This window comes from Delphinapterus leucas, chromosome 13 (genome assembly GCF_059928025.1).
Source record: "Delphinapterus leucas isolate spDelLeu-1000000601 "Yukka" chromosome 13, BTC_Dleu_Yukka2, whole genome shotgun sequence".
Lineage (NCBI taxonomy): Eukaryota > Metazoa > Chordata > Mammalia > Artiodactyla > Monodontidae > Delphinapterus > Delphinapterus leucas.
In genome coordinates this window covers 48,327,052-48,343,948 of record NC_143141.1, presented here as the reverse complement: position 1 = coordinate 48,343,948, position 16,897 = coordinate 48,327,052, and the positions used below count along the sequence as shown (strand labels likewise).

At 36.1% G+C, this 16,897-nt stretch overlaps 1 protein-coding gene and 1 pseudogene across 4 annotated transcripts in view; one reads left to right on the top strand and one right to left on the bottom strand.

The window, feature by feature from the left end:
• CCDC88A (coiled-coil and HOOK domain protein 88A) overlaps window positions 1-16,897 on the bottom strand; it is a 125,926-nt gene that overhangs the window by 66,948 nt on the left and 42,081 nt on the right. For all 4 annotated transcript variants that reach the window (XM_022597259.3, XM_022597258.3, XM_022597262.3 and 1 more), the window contains exons 6-8: window positions 13,918-14,001; window positions 12,078-12,218; window positions 4,865-5,037 (exon numbers count right to left, since the gene is read on the bottom strand). In XM_022597259.3, the coding sequence (XP_022452967.2) occupies window positions 4,865-5,037; window positions 12,078-12,218; window positions 13,918-14,001 (398 nt within the window). The remainder of the gene's footprint in view (window positions 1-4,864; window positions 5,038-12,077; window positions 12,219-13,917; window positions 14,002-16,897) is intronic.
• Window positions 8,516-10,135, top strand: LOC111186532 (sushi repeat-containing protein SRPX pseudogene; annotated as a pseudogene).

Sequence of the window (16,897 nt, the reverse complement as noted above, 5' to 3'; positions counted from 1 at the left end):
AGTACTTGTGGAACGTGGTTCCTAGAGCGCAGGCTCAGTAGTTGTGGCACAGGGGCTTAGGTGCTCTGCGGCAATGTGGGATCTTCCCAGACCAGGGATCAAACCCGTGTCCCCTGCATTGGCAGGTGGATTCTTTTTTTTTGCGGTACGCGGGCCTCTCACTGTTGTGGCCTCTCCCGTTGTGGAGCACAGGCTCCGGACGCGCAGGCTCAGTGGCCATGGCTCACAGGCGCAGCCGTTCCACGGCATGTGGGATCTTCCCGGACCGGGGCACGAACCTGTGTCCCCTGCATCGGCAGGCGGACTCTCAACCCCTGCGCCACCAGGGAAGCCCTGGCAGGTGGATTCTTATCCACTGCGCCACCAGGGAAGTCCCCAGGACAGATTTCTAAAAGTACATTACATGTTTAAAGGTCCTTGGTATATACTGTCAAACTGCCCTGCAGAAAGTTCATTACAAATTTAAAATGCAACTAGCAGAGGATAAAAGAGCCTATATGTGAAACAATTTAACAACTGAAAAACGCCATGTTATTGTTCTAATTTGAATTTATCTGAATACTAGGAAAGGCTAATTTTATTTTCTTATGACTGTACCATTAAAATTTCTTCTGATGAAAAGCTATTACATTTTGTGCTTTATAAGATATTTCTTACAAATATTTCTTTACAGGTTGTTAAATGCTTTTTTAAAAATTAAAAACAAATTTTTTATTGTGGTAACATATATATAACATAATATTGCAATTTTAAGTGTACAGTTCAGCAGCATTAGTTACATTTACAGTGTTCTTAAACTATCACGACTATGTATCCCCAAAACTTTTTCATCACCCCGAAGCGAAATTCTATACTCATTAAGCAGTAACTCTCTAATCTACTTTCTGTCTCTCTCAATATGCCTATTAAAGATATTTCATTTAAGTGGAATTATTCAATATTTGTCCTTTGTACCTGGCTTATCTCACTTAGCAAGTTGTTTCTATGGCTCATCCATGTTGTAGCAGCTAACAAAATTTCATCTTTTATGGCTGAATAATATTCCATTGTGCCTAAAGCACATTTTGTTTATCCATCTGTTCATGGCCATTTGGATTGTTTCCACCTTTTGTCTACTGGGAGTAATGCTACAATGAACACTGGCATACCAGTATCTGTTTGAGTGTCCGTTTTCAATTTTAGTGGGATATACCTAGGTGTGGAATTGCTGGGTCATATAAAAATTCTATAGTTAACTTTTTGAGGAATATTCCAATCCTTTGGGCTTCCCTGGTGGCACAGTGGTTGAGAATCCACCTGCCAATGCAGGGGATACGAGTTCGATCCCTGGTCCAGGAAGATCCCAGATGCTGCAGAGCAACTAAGCCCTTGCGCCACAACTACTGAGCCTCTGCTCTAGAGCCAGTGAGCCACAACTACTGAGCTCATGTGCCACAACTGAAGCCCATGTGCCTAGAGCCCTTGCTCCACAACAAGAAAAGCCACCACGATGAGAAGCCCGTGCACCGCAACGAAGAGTAGCCCTCGCTCGTCCCAACTAGAGAAAGCCCACACACAGCAAGGAAGACCCAACACAGCCAAAGATAAATAAATAAAATAAATAAAAAATTTTTAAAAACCCTCAAACTATTAAAAAAAATTTTCAATGCTTTCAATTTTACTTTTTTTTTAAAGTTTACCTAGGGACTCAATTTAAAAATGGACAAAGGATCTGAATAAACATTTTTCCAAAGAAGATATACAAGTGGCAAATAAGCACATGAAAAGACACTCAACAGGGCTTCCCTGGTGGCGCAGGGGTTAAGAATCCACCTGACGGGCTTCCCTGGTGGCGCAGTGGTCGAGAGTCCGCCTGCTGATGCAGGGTATGCGGGTTCGTGCCCCGGTCCAGGAAGATCCCACAGGCCGCGGAGTGGCTGGGACCGTGAGCCATGGCTGCTGAGCCTGCGCGTCCGGAGCCTGTGCTCCGCAACGGGAGAGGCCACAGCAGCGAGAGGCCCACGTACCACAAAAAAAAAAAAAGAATCCACCTGCCAATGCAGGGGACAAGGGTTCGAGCCCTGGCCCAGGAAGAACCGATATGCCGCAGAGCAACTAAGCCCGTGCGTCACAACTACTGAGCTTGTGCTCTAGAGCCCGCGATCCACAACTACTGAGCCCACATGCCACAACTACTGAAGTCTGCGCGCCTGGAGCCCATGCTCCGCAACAAAAGAAGCCACCGCAATGAGAAGACCCCACACTGTAACAAAGAGTAGCCCCCGCTCACCGCAACTAGAGAAAGCCTGTGGTCAGCAACAAAGATCCAATGTAGCCAAAAATAAATAAATAAATTTATTAAGAAAAAAGATACTCAACATTATTAGTCATCAGGGAACTGGAAGTCAAACCACAATGAGGTATCACTCCACACCCACTAGGATGGCTATAATCAAAAAGGTGTATAATAACAGGTATTGGTGAGGATATCAAGATGCTGGAGCCCTCATACATTGCTGGTGGGGATGTAAAATGGTGCAGCCAAATAGTTCGACAGTTCCTCAAAAGGTTAAACATAGAGCTACTATATGACCCAGCATTTCCACTTCTCAGTAAATACCCAAGAGAAATGAAAATATATGTATACACAAAAATGTGTACATGAATGTTCATAGAGCATTATTTAAACAGCCAAAAAGTAGAAACAATCCAAATGTCCATCAACTCATAAATGAGTAACCGAAATGTGGTATATCCATGTGAGAGAATATTATTCAACCATAAAAAGGAATGAAGTACTGCTATATGGTACAACATGGATGAACCCTGACAACATTATGCTAAGTGAAAGAAGTCAGTCACAAAAGGCCACATAATATATGAATCCATTTATATGAAATGTCCAGAATAGGCAGATCTATAGAACTAGAAAGTGTATTAGTGTTTCTGAGGAGCCAAGGGCAAAGAGGGATGGAGAGTGACTGTTGATGGGTATGGAGTTTCCTTTTGGGGTGATGAAAATGTCTTGAAATTAGACAGCATGTGATGGTTGCAGAGTTCTAAATAAACTAAAAATCACTGAATCATACACTTTAAAAGGATAAATTTCCTGATATATGAACTAGATCTCAATAAAGCTGTGTTTTTTAAAAAGAATTTGTGTGAGAGAAAAACTCTTTGGAAACATGGGATCCATGGAGACAGACAGTATTATTAAAGGAAGCCTTTGATAGCGGTAACTGCCGCTTAGAAGTGAAATTTATAAGGAATTACTTCTTGTTCTATCCAAATTGCAAATTATACTTTTACTCTGTATGTTAATAAATCCAAAGCAATTATATTATGATGTACCACCCACAAGTATGGTGTTAGTTAATTTGCATGTTCTCATTACAATTATTTATTTGCATTAGGTATAAGGCAACCTGAACTAAATTTATCCACCATGATTCCATACTTCATCACTTTAGTAAAGATCTATCCCAACAAAAACACTTAAAACAAATGTTAATAGAAGAAATCTATGAAGGGACACATTTTCAAAGGACAACGAAGATATGAGATGGTATTTGATGTAATGCTAGTTACTGGGAATACTTGCTATATCTGGCATATTTATTTACTCATTAAAACTATTCATTTACATTTTCCAATCAGCGTATGAGACCAAATTTTACTAATGTCTCTAAGTTGCTTGGAATTTTAATAACGCTATGCCCCAGTAAATTTTATTTTAAAATCAAATTCTAATATAGTGCAAAATGTTAAATGAATTCACAGCCATCACTGCAGTTCTAATTGCATGCTTTATCTAAAGACTGGGGAAGATTGTGCTAAATTATATGGAACCAACTAGTGCTCACTGTTTAGGCTATCCATTAACTGCCAGTCAAACTAATAACAGCAATCTCTTCCCTAATTTTCATGGTGCAGCTGTTTATAGAATATCCTGGGCGTGTTCACTTCAATAGATACATAATAATGCAGACATTCACAATGAAAGCTGTATTTTTTTGTTTTCAAAGTTCCCTATGGACTGTACATTTTTTCTACCTTGCATATTCAACCACTTTCTTAAACTAACCGCTTTAAACAATCAGTAAATAAACTTAATTGCGGTTTTAAATTTAAAATCTACACTCCGAAGCCCAAATTCCAGGAAGACAAACCAAAAAAAAAAAAAGGAAAGAAAGAAAAAAAGCCTAAAATACAAAACTCCTTTGTTCTTTTTAAACTGCAATACAGAAAATCTCCAGCAGAGACTGGTTATTTCTTTCCATGTGATTTACCAAGGAATGCCTATGTGACATTTATACTGACTTTCCTGTAATGATCTTTGAAAGTTAAATAGATATTAATTTCATCAGCACTAACCAACCAGAACATTTACCATTTCTAAGTATTGATACATGACTCAGGCATTTCAATTACTCAATGCAGAAGATACACAAAATTATTTTTTTGTAATACTGTATACCAAAAATTCAGTTTTTTAGAACATTAATTTAAAAAAAGCTAAACTTATTGATCTGTATCAGTGGTTGCCACTGTTTTGGATTTCAAGAAATTAAAAAATTAAGCAGACCTCAATTTGCCAAGGAAAAACATTATTTTATGAAAGAAAGGACATCCTAACACTAGAAAAATAGGGCATGCTTTAAACTGATACAGAATAAAGGGCATCCTTTAATTTGATAAGATTTAGCATTAATAAAACCTTATGTCAGTCTACTTATTTTTCTCACTTTGGCAAATACTACCAAAAAACTTTGACACAGCCTAGCAACTGGGAACCACGCGTCCATATTCCATAAGCCTAAAAACATTGTTTAGATCACCTTTGCAACTATATAAATTCAATAAGCCTTGAAAAGCAACAACTTACAATTCCTGCCTAAGCCTTCTTATCTTGGCCTTAGCATCTGCCAGTTCCACTGACAGATGTTGTCGACTTTCTGTTCGCTTCATGCCTGGAGAACCACAAGGTGACTGTGCAGATGAAGAGGCATGGGGTGGAAAATGAAGACCATCCCGCTCTTCAGAGAGTTCAACGATAGTCTAAGGAAATAGAGAAATAAATCACAGAATCACTTTTAGTATTTTACGTATCAGAGAACCAAACACATCAAAACTAGTCACTAAGTCTAAGTATTATACTGCAACATCAAAAAAGAATTCTTTGGTCAAAAATAACTTTGTCATATTTAGCTGTCATTTTTTAAAGTTTTATTCAACAGTAGATGGATGAGCTATTTAGTAGATAACACAAGAACAAGACTTAATACTTCTTTCCCTTCCCAGTGTTTTAACAAAAAAAAGTAAATTGTGGTAAAATAAGAACAGATAGCAACTGTTGGAAAGGCATAAAAGACTTATTGACATAGTAAAGAAATTAACTCAAGAGTGATGTGTCTATAATTGTGCTGTCCAACATGGTAACCAGTAGCACAAGTGGCTAATCTCAAAGTTAAAGAGTTAAAAATACAGTTCCTTAGTCACATTAGCCACACTTCAAGGGCACAACAGCCACAAGTAGCTAGTGGTTACCGCACTGGACAGTGCAGAATTACAGTCTTGCCATTCTTGCAGAATTGGACAACACTGCTCTAGAATTGTAAATAGAAACCTCAGAAGGACCTAAAAAAACCTCAGAAGTTTAGTTCAACCTCTTAATTCTGCAGCTAAGGTAACTGAGGCACAGAGACTGATTTGCCCATGATCTCACAACTAGTTCATAGCAATGCCAAGACTCCAGACCAGTCTCTTCACTCCATATCCTATGCTCTCTCTTACAATACTAGTTCTAATCTGCTTCCCATTTCAAAGCTTAACTTTATTCCTTTCTCTAGAGACCCACCATGGGACACAAATCTTCTATTTATCCTAAATCTGAACTTTAAGGGCTATTTAACCTACATGTATCTCAATCATATTCCTCCATTCCCCTAATTTTCCTCTTATTGGAAAATTCTCTTATTCTAAACCACTTTCTCAGATTTTCTTTCAAACTTCCCAGGCAAACAGAAATTGTCTTTGGTAGACATTTCATCTGTCCTTCTGCTCCAGATGGAATGGGTAGAGTTACACCTCAGGAACATGAAATCACCATCCTCACTTTGTCTCTCATCACCAAGTTTTACAACGCCCTCATTGAATCATTACTTTTCTTCTTCTTTTTTTAAACCACCCATCAGAATTCATTTCTTTATCCTTGCAATACATTTGAGCACAAATCAAGGTCTATCCAACTACTGCTTTCACAGATTCCAGTATTCCTACTGATAAACCTCAGAATATGACCTCCCAGTTCCCTTTCTCTCTACAACTCCACATCCACTTCCAATCCAATACATACAGGCTTCTCCAGTTAAAGAACCATTCCTCTCTTGCGCCATATCACCATTCCTATGCCTGAACCTCTAATCACTCAGTTCCCCCTTTTTGCCCAGTCAAATATATTATTCTTGGCTACCCTAGAGTTTCTACTCAGCCTGGAACTACAATTAGGCTGTTAAATGTCACCCTTACTTTCTAATTTAACACCACCATGCCATTCTTTTTTTTTTTTTTGCGGTATGCGGGCCTTCTCACCGCTGTGGCCTCTCCCACTGCAGAGCACAGGCTCTGGACACGCAGGCTCAGCGGCCATGGCTCACGGGCCCAGCCACTCCATGGCATGTGGGGTCTTCCCGGACCGGGGCACAAACCCACATCCCCTGCATCGGCAGGCGGACTCTCAACCACTGCGCCACCAGGGAAGCCCACCATGCCATTCTTTGACTATGGCTCACTCTTTGAGGAAAAAACAAAAGGGAACTAATATTTATAGAACCCCTAGCTAGGGGATTTTCCAACAAGATCTTAACCAATACTATAATTGGCAATAGAGGCTTTACATCTATTTTAGACATAAGGAAACTGAGGTGCATATAGATTAAATAACTTAACCAAAGTTACACATCTAATGGTTAGGTATAACAGGAGTTCAAATTCAAGTCTGACTCAAACACTATGTCATTTTCCTTACCTACCATCAGTTTTTCTATTTCTGCTCCAAGGTGATAAAGAACTCTAAAAAACAAAACAAACCAAAAAACATATACAGCCCTACTACAGAAATTGCCATCCACTTTCAATTAAGCTCTTTCCAATGCCCATCAATTCTTTTATTGAAAACCTTGATGATTTCCTGGCAAAATTTTCCCACAATGGCTGTTGTAAATATATTCCCTTTTCTCTACATAAGCCCCCAACTACAAACTGCTATCATCACTTCCAACAAATGACCCCTTCTCCAACTTGTCAAAGAAACAAAACCACCTGTGATAAACTCCTCCGTTTTTATGCATCTCTTATTCCCAACATATATTCCTTACTTCTATAACATTTTCAATTTCTCTCTTCCTATTGGTTTTTTCTCCTTGTTCTTCAAAGCCATACAAGTTTCTACTATCTAAGGGAAAAAAAATCACATTTTTCCTTTACTATCCTTCTACTATTTCTCTTTCAGTGCTACTTTTTGAAGGGTGGTTTGTTCACTGACATTACTTCATCTTGTCCATCTACCCAGTATGTCCAGCCCAACTTCCCTGTCTCTGTGAAGGGAGAGACAGTAACTCTGTGAACAGTGTTACTAATTTCCATAGTAGCCCAAGCTCAAACTTCACAGAATCAACTTTTATCTGTATATTTTCTTACTGTCTCAATTATCTTTAATCTTGCCTTCTAACATCTCCTGTCTTTAACAATAACATCTGCACACAGTATTAACTAAATATCTCTTTCATGAACAAACTAGAACTTAATTTTATGCCATCTTACAATTTTTCATTTACCATGTTTTTTTTTAATAAACCAGATACAATCTTTCTTATGCTTCCTTGGTATCCCTGATGTTATCCACCATAGTAGTGTGCACAAAAAGAGCTGCTCAAAAATATTTAACTGAATGATTTACAAAACGGAAAACTCAAGAAAAGTACTGAAGACACATATTACGTTTGAAATTAGCAGGTGGTGAAATTAAAGTATCAAGAACTTCCAGATGCCAACAAACAGAGCACAAAAGATCTATGGGCTGCAAAATATTTTTTAAAGCGAAAGAAACCTGGTATTGAGAAGTAAGAGTATCCACAGATATTTTCCATTAAAGATTATGTAGACATTTTGACTTTTCTCTAATAGTGGTAGTTTCTTGAGCTCAAGAACTCCAAACATTTTCAAAAAATCTGACAGGAAATGTTATTAAGGCATACCTTTAATTTCTAAAGCCTTCTCTGATTCTTCCGATCCTAGACATTCCACTAATGGTTGCTTCCTTCTTTAAATTCCTATAGTATTTTTTTAGATATATGTGTCTTTTTTGGTACTTGTCACTTTCAAATTTTTATTACAGTTAATTCGTTTATTAAAATAATTTCCCTATTAGATTGTAACAATCTTTGGTTCTTTTTTGAAAGTTTGTCAGTTTGTTGCTCCCACATACTCTAGCACAAGATCTTGCAAAAAGCAGGTATCTATTAATATATGTTGAAGAATGAACATAAAAAGATACAATGCTAAAAAAATTCTGGTGACAATAATTCTACTTATAGAACTCGTCATTAAGGAAAAGAATCAGAGATGTGCTCAGCACAATCACAGATTTAGGAAAAGGTGTTATAAAGGTTAGGGACACAAGCGTTGGAGTTAGAATGGACAAGTTACCTAACTTCTCTGAACTTGAGAATCTTCATCTATAAAATGGGGTTATTGTGCAGACTTACTAAGATAGTATACAATAAACTTATAACACAAAGCTTGGCATAAACAGTGACAATAAATATTTGGTTTTTGGTAAAGGGAGAGGACTGAAGAGATTCTTGTTTCATGGCATTAAGAACAAAAAAATGAAGAGTAATTAAAAACAGGGCGACCAAATTATATTTTCTAGATCGAAGTGAAACAATTATTACAAAAGATCAAAAAAAACAGAAAAAAGGGCTCTCTGTTCTGACAAGGGGGAGCATCCCCTGTGGATAGCCTGCGGCTCCCAATTCTTGCCATGCCAGCAAGTGGAGGATTTAAGTGCTTTAGATGCCCACTTCAACTCCCAGTGTGAGTACTACTGCTCGCCAGGATACACACTGAAATGGAAGCGGACAACAAAGCCTGGAGCAGCCGACCAGCCTGTGGTGATATGGAATCTCCCAGAATCAAGTGCCCAAGTATGAAAGAACACATTTCTGATCCTAATAAGCTGACAGTCCTCAGTGTCCTGGGAGATACCCGAGGGAACAGACACAGCAAACAACATTCTACTGATGCTATTCTAAAAGCCCTCCCCACCAGACTCAAATTTTCCTGAAGGAGATCACAAGATACAGTACATAGTCTATGACAGAGCTGAGAACAAGGGGATCTGCAAATTTCTAGTTTAAGTCAGAGTCAGATGCTGCGACAAAATTCAACGTCCCAGGGAACAGTTACATGAAATGTCTAGCAGCAATAGTTATGGAGCCACTTGCAAGTTGTCCTGCATCAGTGGCCACAAGCCACAGGGTAGCCTTGCCTGAGTTTGTCAATTCAGTCTGGCTTGGTCTGGCATGGAGCCCACCTGTGTAACCATGAATATCAATGTGGGCATCAGAACAGCAGTCTTATGACTTCTGGATCAGTTTTATGAGAAAAGGAGACTCCTCACTGTGTCCACACCCATAGCCCCAAATCTCTACTGGCTGCAGCAAGAAATGCTACAGCAAGCACAGTGTGACCTGGATCTTCAACACATCATCTTGTGCTGGCAGGCCATGTTCCCGACCCTCACTGGCAGGATAGGAACAAAGATTACGCCTCCAGCACTAGCTCTGCAGTCCAGGCAGAATCCCATTCTATTCCTTCACTATGGTGCTAGCGGATAAGCACAGCACGGACAAGGAGCACTATGTCTCCCTGATGACACCTGTGGCCCTTTTCAGCCTGACTGACACTTTCCCCTTGGGAAAAGAGGAGATGGTCCTGCAAGCTGAAGTGGGCCAAACCTGTAACACCTGATGGGATGGCTCTTCTCTCCACAATTTTCTTTCTACATAGTGCTGTGTACACAGAAAGGCCTTAAAAATATCTTTAATGTACAGATTTTTATTTGTTATTTTTAAAGTCTATTTTATTATAAGCTTTCTCTGCACTTAAAAATTAGCACCAAGCTATCTGTACTTTGAAGTGCTCCAAAAAATATGAATATGATATTTACTCTTTCTCTCTTTACTCCATCATGGCTAGTTAATTTTGTAGAGAAATTAGAAACCACAGCCATAAACATTGCTCTCAATATGTCAGTGTGATACATAACTTTCTCCTATTTTGTTTTTTTATATAAAATTAATTAATAAAATATTTTGGAAGAAAAAAGCAGAAAAAAGTTAAAGGGAAAATGTTAATAAGAACTTGTTTCAATCCAATTGAATGATACCGAATTATTATATTTACATACTGTATTTACATGTGTCTAATATTTTTCACAATTATTTTTAATTATCTTTTCTAACTACTCCACTGTTTATCCAAATTGAAGTTTTTTTCCCCCAGAGAAGTGAGTTTAAACCAGCTAGAAATTTGTTTTCCAAATACCTGAGGCAGGAGAATGTGACTACATTCTCCTGCCTCAGGTATTTAGAAAACTTTTCCTTGTTAGAAAAACAAATTCAACTAAAATGCTTAATCAGGCAGGATAACAGATTTTTAAACGGTTTTTCAAACAATCATGCTATATAGTGTTTCACATTCCTTTTAGTTTTGACACAAATCATGTAATGACAAGTATTTTGTTTATATTTCTCCAAAATAACATCCTTCTTCACTCCATATTAATTATTTCATGTAAGTGAGATCAAACAACTTTTACATATCCATCAGTCATATGAAACCAAAGTACAGATTTTTAGAAGTAATTCCTAAGAAGCTGGAAGACACCTTTTCAAAATACCTTTAATATCTTGAAACGCAAATAGAGAAATGTTATAGAAAATGGATAAAACAGTAAAAAGACACTAACATAAAAAATTATATAGCATATGGTTCAAAATATGGTTCAGATTGAAAATAAAGTAATCTAAATATCTCAGGGTAAGGATGATATACATTAGGGATGTTGTGCAACTCACTCTTTTCTTCCTTTGGTCTCACTGTCTTAGATTTTTAAAAAAATTTAGTTGTTGCTCTAAAATATTTACTTCCTATATTTTCTTCTCTTTTAATGCCTTAAGAAAAACCGAAAATTCCCATCAGAAATGAATATATTTTATAGTGATGTGAAATTTTGTTCCAAAAAAATCTTTAGAAATTTCTCCTATGTAGTCTTTCATTAGTCCCAAGAGTAATCAAATTCTCTATAAATAAGTTCAAATCATCTCTCTCATGTAAATGGAGCAAATAATCAAACTTTTACATTCTCCAGAATGACAGAGTACTTTGGTCTGCTATTAAGAAAATATTACTCACCATCACATGCAGTAATGTCTAGACTCCTTTAAAAATTATAAGCTGCTTTCAGAGGCTGCAGGCAAAAAATCTGGTGCAATTTTACTCTTTTTAAAAACCAAAGTACTCTCTTAAAGGAGTTTATAATAATTCTCTTTTCTAAAATCATATCTCCTTATACTGACTACAAAAATATGAGACCTTTTGTGGGGCATTTTATTCAGAACACCTGTTATTCTCCTTTTATTAACACTTATTTTTCCAATCTCAAAATGTGGCAATAAAACTACAAAATTAACCTTAAGCAAATTCTTCTACCTTGAAAAGGCAATGATTTTTCCACTTACATCAACGATATTTTTAGTTTCATACTTTTGTACTGTTGCCAGAACTATGGGGATGAGTTAAAAAACACAAGAACAAAATCAGAGTAATTTAAAAGGAAGGAGAAAAGAAAACCTAATTGCAATGTGTTTACTAGCAATTTGGGGCTCTTATGCAGCCTTTCTGGCTCCTATGTTGCACAAAAGACATATAGTACTTTATTACCTGTCCCTAAGAAACAAAGTATCAATTCTGAAAAATCTCTGAAGTTTTTTGGAAAGTAAACTTTCCTAATATACTAAAAGAAATTTACAAACCTCCGAATGCTCATCTCTCTCATCTATAAGTCTTTTTAGATGCAGTACCATGTTTTTCAAGAGTGGTTCTATTTCCTCCTGAGACATGTCGGTCACTTCCATCCATTGTAGATCAAACACATTTTCCTGATTATGGGTTACCTTTAGAGAGCAACCAAAGTAAACAATTTTTTAAATGGCTAATACTTAAAAATAGATTTAATTTTAGTATAATATTAGCTTAAATACTATATATCCCATATAATAAAAATATGAAAAGCAAATATGATATCTTGAAATTAATGAATGATGAAAAGGCTTCTACTAAAAATTATTTTTACTAAATGTAATCTTTAAATGAATTTAGCCAACTAAAAAATAAGATATTTAATTTCTTTATTTTTTATTTTTTGCCACACCACGCAGCGCGTGGGATCTTAGTTCCCCAACCAGGGATTGAACCTGCACCCCCCCCTGCATTGGGAGCACGGAGTCTTAATTACTGGACCGCCAGGGAAGTCCCAAAAATAAAATATTTAATTCAAGACATTCTTAAGGGAAGGTAATACTAATAGGTCTGACAACTGCTTTAACAAACTCAATTAATCTTTTCCTTAGATAAGACTAAGTTTATTGTACTTGAATTCAAAAGCAAAAGTTTTAATCCTGTAGGATATAGGTTATTGCACTTTTATACTTGAAAAGCTAAGTCTTTATAGATTCTGAAGAAGACACTGCCATAGAACCTTAGGAGAAAAGGATGCCCAGTATAAAGAGTTTTAAAAGAATGGAAAAGTTATATGAGTGAAATACTTATTTCTTGCTTTCCATTTCTCACTGTGATTCTGATATTTTGCTTTAACTTTCACAATAAACATCAAAAATAACACTTTCAAGAATGGTGGCAAATTTAGTAACTTGCGGTACTCAGCATTTATTCAAAATCAAATACAAATCACAAAGCTAACAGAAACAAACATATGTATGTATATATAAAGGGAAACTACCAACAAAACTGTATCTTGTAGAGTACTAATACGCTTACTGCTGACAATATTACTGACCAGAAAGCGGGGCTCTTTGAATATTAACTAAGAGAAAAGATGATATATGGAACACAAAGTCATTTAAATAGAGAATATTTAAACACAACAATTCTCACTATTTAAAACTCTCTCCCTTTCCTTAGTTCTCTTTCTAATCAGCATGTAAAATTTAACATGCTGTAGTTCTAAAAACTCTAAAGTACGCAAGATTAAAAGCTCAAGACTAGACAGATGCAGAAATAGCAGCTTTTAAAAACAATCTTAACAAATAAATATTAGCTTCAATTATTTGACATTGTACACTATGTCCTCCATTTAGGTTTTTATATGGATGTTATAAATCACTAATGTGTTTATAATTCAAGTAATATCTTCAGTAGAAATTATGCTGTGCCCATTCACTAAAAAAAAAAATCACTGGAATCACATAATACTAATAGGTTAGTATTATCATCTTACCTCACTTTAGTTTTGAATTACAGGCAGTGATCCACTTTGTGCTGCTTCCATTTACTAGACTATTCATGCTGTGATGTCTAACAAAGAAATATACATTCCTCAAATAGCACTTTCTGCCTATATCTCTATGGATAAAGGCAACAGTACATCTGTAGTCAGCACTGTGCCACGTAGAAGATAATTCATTCAAGAAACTATGTCTAAAGAAAAGAAGATAATTTTTCTAAAAGCAGAGTTCATCTATAATTGGCTTTGATTTATTCTTGCTTAATCCATGATGGTATTTGGGGAGACATACAAATAAAACATACCACAAGCTTCATAAAAATACATAAACATTGTATACAGATTATTACCTCTTGAATATGTGCGGCAACTGCTGCTTTTGTATCAAAATCTAAACCTTGAATTCTTTCAATAAATTCTTCTTTTTTCTGACACTAAGAGAAACGAATAAACCAATCATTCATACTTTATAGGGTATAGTTGTTAATATGTTGTAAATAACCAAAAATTCATTAGGCTAAAAAGATTGGCTACATTTTGAACAATGAGGGTTTTGTTTTGCATTTAAATGATCTCTAATATACTTACCCTAATAAAAAGATAACAATTTAGAAATATTTATTTAAAAAGCAACATATTGAAAATCCATACCATTTTTACGCTGAAAAGTTTTAAGTTCTAAAGCGGGTAACCATTACACAAACCATCTAAGGTCAGTACAATATAATTAGGCTAACTTTACAAACAGAGAAGTAAAGAATAAAGAACTTGTTTCAGAGAGGATAAGTTACTTGCCAAAAAACACAGTGAGTCAGTGGCAGAATTCGGAATACAGCCAAAATGCTCAGTCAGTCTTTGCCTATCATCAAACAACACAGCCCTTTTTCTTGGAAAAAAAATTTTAAGCAATTTTTACTTCAGGCTTACAATTCATTCTCACATCTTCATCCTATCAATCTCAATAAAAGAAACCTACTTTTGTGGCCCAGTTCAACACATATAAGGTAATACAATAAATATTTGATTTGTTTCTAACACAAAGTTACCAGGGGCAAAATTTAAGAATGTATACACAAGTACACATGTATCAAGTGGAATAAAGGCAGCTTGTGTACCTTTTAAAAAACTTTATATAAACTAAAAATATTACAATGCAAACCTCATCTTTTTCTTTCCATTCAGTACTGAATAACAGTTTAACATGCATCTTACTCTCTGCCTCTTGTCTACCTCTCTTATACTGCAATCCAACTGTGTTTAACTGTATTCTTACAGCTACCAAATGAGAAGTGCATACAAAACAGACAGCACTGCCTTGTCTAGCTTAGTTGCATCTCTTGGGCCAATTACTGAACTACTAGTGAAGACACTATACTCAAAAAAGGAAACTTGGCTCTTTGGTCAGTAAGAAACTTAGCAAGGTTCTGATTTACACTCTACACATTTATTATATCATGACATTTTTAAAACATCTTTATTGGAGTATAATTGCTTTACAGTGTTGTGTTAGTTTCTGCTGTATAACAAAGTGAATCAGCTATATGCATACGTATATCCCCATATCCCCTCCCTCTTGCATCTCCCTCTCACCCTTCTTATCCCACCCCTCTAGGTGGTCACAAAGCACCAAGCTGTGCCATGCGGCTGCTTCCCACTAGCTATCTATTCTACATTTGGTAGTGTATATATGTCAGTGCTACTCTCTCATTTCGTCCCAGCTTACCCTTCCCCCTCCCCGTGTCCTCAAGTCCATTCTCTACGTCTGTGTCTTTACTCCTGTCCTGCCCCTAGGTTCATCAGAACCATTTATTTTTTTAGATTCCATATATATGTTAGCATACAGTATTTGTTTTTCTCTTTCTGACTTACTTCACACTGTATGACAGACTCTAGGTCCAGGTCCATCCACTTCACTACAAATAACTCAGTTTTGTTTCTTTTTATGGCTGAGTAATATTTCATTGTATATATGTGCCACATCTTCTTTACCCATTCATCTGTCGATGGAAACCTAGGTTGCTTCCATGTCCTGGCCATTGTAAATAGTGCTGCAATGAACATTGTGGTACATGACTGTTTTTGAATTATGGTTTTCTCGGGGTATATGCCCAGCAGTGGGATTGCTGGGTCATATGGTAGCTCTATTTTTAGGTTTTTAAGGAACCTCCATGCTGTTCTCCATAGTGGCTGTATCAATTTACATTCCCACCAACAGTGCAAGAGGGTTCCCTTTTCTCCACACCCTCTCCAGCATTTATTCTTTGTACATTTTTTGATGATGGCCATTCTGACTGGTGTGAGGTGATACCTCATTGTAGTTTTGATTTGCATTTCTCTAATGATTAGTGTACATCATAGTATTTTATTTCTACTTCCATAAAATTTAATTTAATTAAGCACATTTCTATCAGTGCAGAAAGTTGCTTATCCTATAAAAGCAAAATTATTAGGATGATACAGAAATTCAATTAAATTTAAAATTAAATTAAATTAAAATTAATTTTAAGTTAAATTTAAAATTAAATTATGAGAAATGTACAGTTCCCAGCTATGACTAGGAAGTCAGAGTTTTGGAGGGATGTGATAAAAACTACCAGGTTTAAAAACAAGAATTTTTTTGGTCTAGTAAATAATATTTGACAGGCATAGTGAGAACAATTAAGAATGACTTTCGGATAGTACATTTGTGGCATATATAAAATAACTAACTTTTTAGGTATGGTAACCCCAATTTTTAAATGTTATGCTTCCAAAAGTGACTTATGTATAGTCTGAGCCAGTGAACATATATAAAATGGCAGGGTTATAATAAGTATGACTCACTGAAGGGTCCCCCAATTCAACTGCCATACCTTTGTCTGCCTTCAGTTTAAACACATACACTTCCCTTTTCTAAGTCCTAGAGCCACTGTTTATTTATACTACCTTTAAAAGCTCACCCTGTAACACAGTCTCAACACAGATCAATGAGAATTCTTCCTTTACCTTAAAATACCCACAATTTGTACTAAATCTCACCTCTGTTCAAACTCTGAAAGTTTTAAGAATTCTGAAAATGTTTTATAAATAGGTTAGGTTTTCTTAAAGAATATCGAATGAAGTTGATAGGTTCTTGAAGGCTAGAAAGGAGAAAGAGTACCAAGACGGAAAAAAGATAGAATGAGAAGATTCACTTTGAAGTTGAATAATCAGAATATCAGTGTTGTCCAATACAAGTACTCACTAGCTAACTGTGGCTACTGACTATTGAAATATAGCTAGTGCAACTGAAAAACTGAAACTGTAATTTTATTCAATTGTAACTAATTTAAACTTAAATAGCAACACGTG